This window comes from Cebidichthys violaceus, unplaced genomic scaffold (assembly GCF_023349555.1).
Source record: "Cebidichthys violaceus isolate CVI_PGR_0920_01 unplaced genomic scaffold, fCebVio1.0.p SCAF_64, whole genome shotgun sequence".
Classification (NCBI taxonomy): domain Eukaryota; kingdom Metazoa; phylum Chordata; class Actinopteri; order Perciformes; family Stichaeidae; genus Cebidichthys; species Cebidichthys violaceus.
The window spans coordinates 273,350-277,500 of NW_027176861.1; the positions used below are offsets into that span (position 1 = coordinate 273,350).

The 4,151-nt window shown below is 36.1% G+C and overlaps 1 protein-coding gene across 1 annotated transcript in view; it reads right to left on the minus strand.

The window, feature by feature from the left end:
• Nucleotides 1-435: 435 nt before the first annotated feature.
• ppp2r5d (protein phosphatase 2, regulatory subunit B', delta) overlaps nucleotides 436-4,151 on the minus strand; it is an 11,423-nt gene continuing 7,707 nt past the window's right edge. Inside the window, exons 14-17 of the mRNA XM_068734473.1 lie at nucleotides 4,066-4,138; nucleotides 3,566-3,613; nucleotides 2,545-2,655; nucleotides 436-2,436 (exon numbers count right to left, since the gene is read on the minus strand). Coding sequence (XP_068590574.1) covers nucleotides 2,299-2,436; nucleotides 2,545-2,655; nucleotides 3,566-3,613; nucleotides 4,066-4,138 — 370 coding nt within the window. The 3' untranslated portion in view covers nucleotides 436-2,298. The remainder of the gene's footprint in view (nucleotides 2,437-2,544; nucleotides 2,656-3,565; nucleotides 3,614-4,065; nucleotides 4,139-4,151) is intronic.

Below are 4,151 nucleotides of genomic sequence, written 5' to 3' on the forward strand. Positions count from 1 at the left end.
TCGACATGTTATACTATGACTTTTTTCGACATGCTATACTATGACTTTTTTCAACATGCTATACTATGACTTTTTTCAACATGTTATACTATGACTTTTTTCAACATGCTATACTATGACTTTTTTCAACATGCTATACTATGACTTTTTTCGACATGCTACACTGACTTTTTTCGACATGTTATACTATGACTTTTTTCGACATGCTATGCTATGACTTTTTTCGACATGCTATACTATGACTTTTTACGACACTATACTATGACCTTTTATGATATTCTATATTATGATTTTTTACGATCAGCTGATGGTAACATAAACATGGTGATGGGGGCGTGGTCTGTTGTGACGTGTTTTTAATGAGGGGCATTGAATGTCCTAAAATCGTCATAGTATAGTATGTCGTAAAGTCATAAAAAGTTAAAACACAGAACCTTTGATTGTCAAACATGTCCACTTTATTTTTCTTTTGTACATGAACATTTGTACAAAATGGTACTTTGATTCTATGTATTGTTCTAATAAAGTACTAATAAAGTACAGGAGAGTTCTACTGTTTCCTGTTCTCTCTGTAAACTTTTCATCCAAAACGATGTCGACCTTAAATTAAACTCATCATGATCTTTAAATGTGAACCGACATCTGTGATCAACACAAACATGAAATATGAAATAAAAGCTTCAAACAACAAAGAATCACAACAGAATATCAGCTGATGGTAACATAAACAATGTTGATTGTAAATAGTGATGAGGGGCATGGCCTCAGGGGGCGTGATCTGTTGTGAGCGTGACATCGATGAGGGGCGTGGCCATGAGTCCATATATGTGTCAATATAGAAATAAAGCTCTTTTAGTTTCATATATTTTGTTCTTTAAACTATTTTATTAACGAGTTCAGTGAAGCAGCTCGTGAGACGTTCAATGTCTGTCGTTAACGAGATGCTTCGGTGCTCTGAACAAGTGACAATGTGTAATATTACCCAGAATTCATCACATCTGTTCAATAAACATCAAACTGCAGTTGATTCGACAAAACATCCCAAAACACAAAACATGTTTGTGACATCATTCAGTTCATTCTGGTGCTTTTATTACAACATTTATGTTTTCATTTAAATCAAACTATATTTAACAGAAAATAAGAGTTTGACTTCAGTGGTTTTAACTCATTGTTTGGTGACATGAACAGTAATTTAAACATCTTAAATTAAACGTGTTCAACATCCTGAAATACTCGTTAAATATAATTATATAACTCATAACGAGTTATAAAAGATTATCTTTGAATCAGTGAACTACAGATCAGAGAGCAGAGCATCATGGGACATCTTTAACTCAACTTTAGTTTTCTGCTTTTAAAAGATGTAAAATCTAATATTTAGCTCTGCTTTTATTTTGGCGGGATGAAAACCTCAGACATGGTTTATGGAGTTCTGATCCAGAACTGTCTGAGGTTCTGGTTCCTCCAGCAGTTGGAAACATTGACCCATGGAGAACGTTACGGCTTCTCTCATTGGCTGAAAGTCGATGATGTCATCACTAACATTCAAATAAAACAACATAAATGATGGATGCTGATTGGACGTCTACATTCACTGTGTCTCCTCCTCATCATCATCATCATCATCATCATCACAGAGCCGTGCTGACAGGTGATTGGTCGGCTCAGGCGGAGGGGGTGGGGCTCTGTGCTGCGTTCAGGTGTCACGAGACAGACGTGGTGATGTGGAGGAGCTCTTTTCCACAGCAGGAACTCAACGACCAGGACCAGAACCAGGATCAGAACCAGGAAGTAGAGCCAATATTGATCTTCTTTGTTTACATGCAGCTCTTAAATGTGTTTTTTTATTATTTACTCCTGAAGTCATTCGTTTTATAAATAAAATATAAAGACAACAGCTGTTAGATGATTGTGTGAAGACCAACGCTCCCTGAACGTCACACAGAGAGATTGTTATAATGTGAAGATCTTCTCTGTAAATGTGGTTCTAACGTGACCTCACTGAGGAACTGAGGCACAACGTTCCTTCACAGCTCCAAACGGTTCTGGAGAGGAAAAGGCCCGTTGGCGATGCGTTCAGGGACCTTCGGTCTCGGTGTGAACGAGGCTGCCTTCAGGTCACCTGGATGAACACAGATGCAGGTGTCGGAGGTGATGTCATCGTCACATGACCTGAACCGGGAGACGGGACGGACGTCTACGCGGCATCCTGCTCGTTAGCGGCCACCGGGGGTCAGACGGCTTCAACCTCCTCCAATCAGAGAGTCCGGCTCAGAAGGGACCGCCTCCCCCTGGTCAGAGGGCCTCCTGATTGGCTGTCAGGTACTCCTCGGCCCTCTTGTGAGCCTCCAGAGCTTTGATGGTGTAGACGTCCTGAGGAAGCTCAGACTTCCTCCTCATCAGGACCTTGTCCTTCTTCAGGTCCTTCAGACCCTGAGACAGGGGGGGGGGGCAGAACCAGATCAGGATCAGGGTACACTAATGAGTGTATTAGAGACAGACAGACAGACAGAGATACAGACAGACAGACAAACAGGTTACCTGTGATGCCTCACTCTCCACAGTCTTCTTTAACAGCTGGATGTCTTCAGCTGTTGGCGTCTCAGTTTCCATTGAGTACACAGCTACAGTACTATCACTGTACAACATGTACTGTAAATATACACAAAACATGGGTATTTACAATCGCTGCATAATTCACATTCAAAAACACATTTATTATGTTAAATAATCACTAATAACTTAAAACACTAATAACGTTAAACACTAATCACGTTAAACACTAATCACGTTAAACACTAATCACGTTAAACATTAATAATGTTAAACATTAATAATGTTAAACACTAATCATGTTAAACACTAATAATGTTAAACACTAATCATGTTAAACACTAATCATGTTAAACACTAATAACGTTAAACACTAATCATGTTAAACATTAATAATGTTAAACACTAATCATGTTAAACACTAATCATGTTAAACATTAATAATGTTAAACACTAATCATGTTAAACACTAATCATGTTAAACACTAATCATGTTAAACACTAATCACGTTAAACACTAATCATGTTAAACACTAATAATGTTAAACACTAATAATGTTAAACACTAATCATGTTAAACATTAATAATGTTAAACACTAATCATGTTAAACACTAATCATGTTAAACACTAATCACGTTAAACACTAATCATGTTAAACATTAATCATGTTAAACATTAATAATGTTAAACACTAATCATGTTAAACACTAATCATGTTAAACACTAATCACGTTAAACACTAATCACGTTAAACACTAATCACGTTAAACACTAATCATGTTAAACATTAATAATGTTAAACACTAATCATGTTAAACACTAATAATGTTAAACACTAATCATGTTAAACACTAATCATGTTAAACACTAATAACGTTAAACACTAATCATGTTAAACACTAATCATGTTAAACACTAATCATGTTAAACACTAATAACGTTAAACATTAATAACGTTAAACACTAATCATGTTAAACAAACAATATTAAAAAGAAACAGAACTGACCTCTTCCTGTGAGTGGAGTCCTGGGCGGAGGGGGTGGAGCCTATTGCTCTGAATGAAAGGAACACAGTTTATTCAGCATAATGAGTATTTTTACTTTTCATACTTTAAGTACATTTTGCTGATAATATACTACTTATACAGAGATGATGAGAGGATGAACTCCAGGAATATTTCCTACTGTTACACATCTTTTCTCTATTCATATATACTTGCCACTTTAATAATATACTTGTTTTAACATACGAATATGCGTTGGTTTGTTTACCATATTTTATTGTACATTTTTAAATAATGTCATACTATTGAACTGTGTTTATTGTTTCTTGTTATGCACCATTCATCAAGTCAAATTCCTTGTATGCGTAACGTACTTGGCAATAAACGGTTCTGATTTTGATGACATTTTCAATGCAGGACTTTTACTTGTAGTAGAGTATCTGCATTGTATATATAAATATACATAACTATATATATAAATATATAACAGTAGAGTGGAGTACCTGGGGGTTTTGTCTGGCCAAGTCCTCTATCTTGTACCAGATCTCCTCTCTCTCCTTCAGCTTATATTTCTCTCTGCAGACAGAAG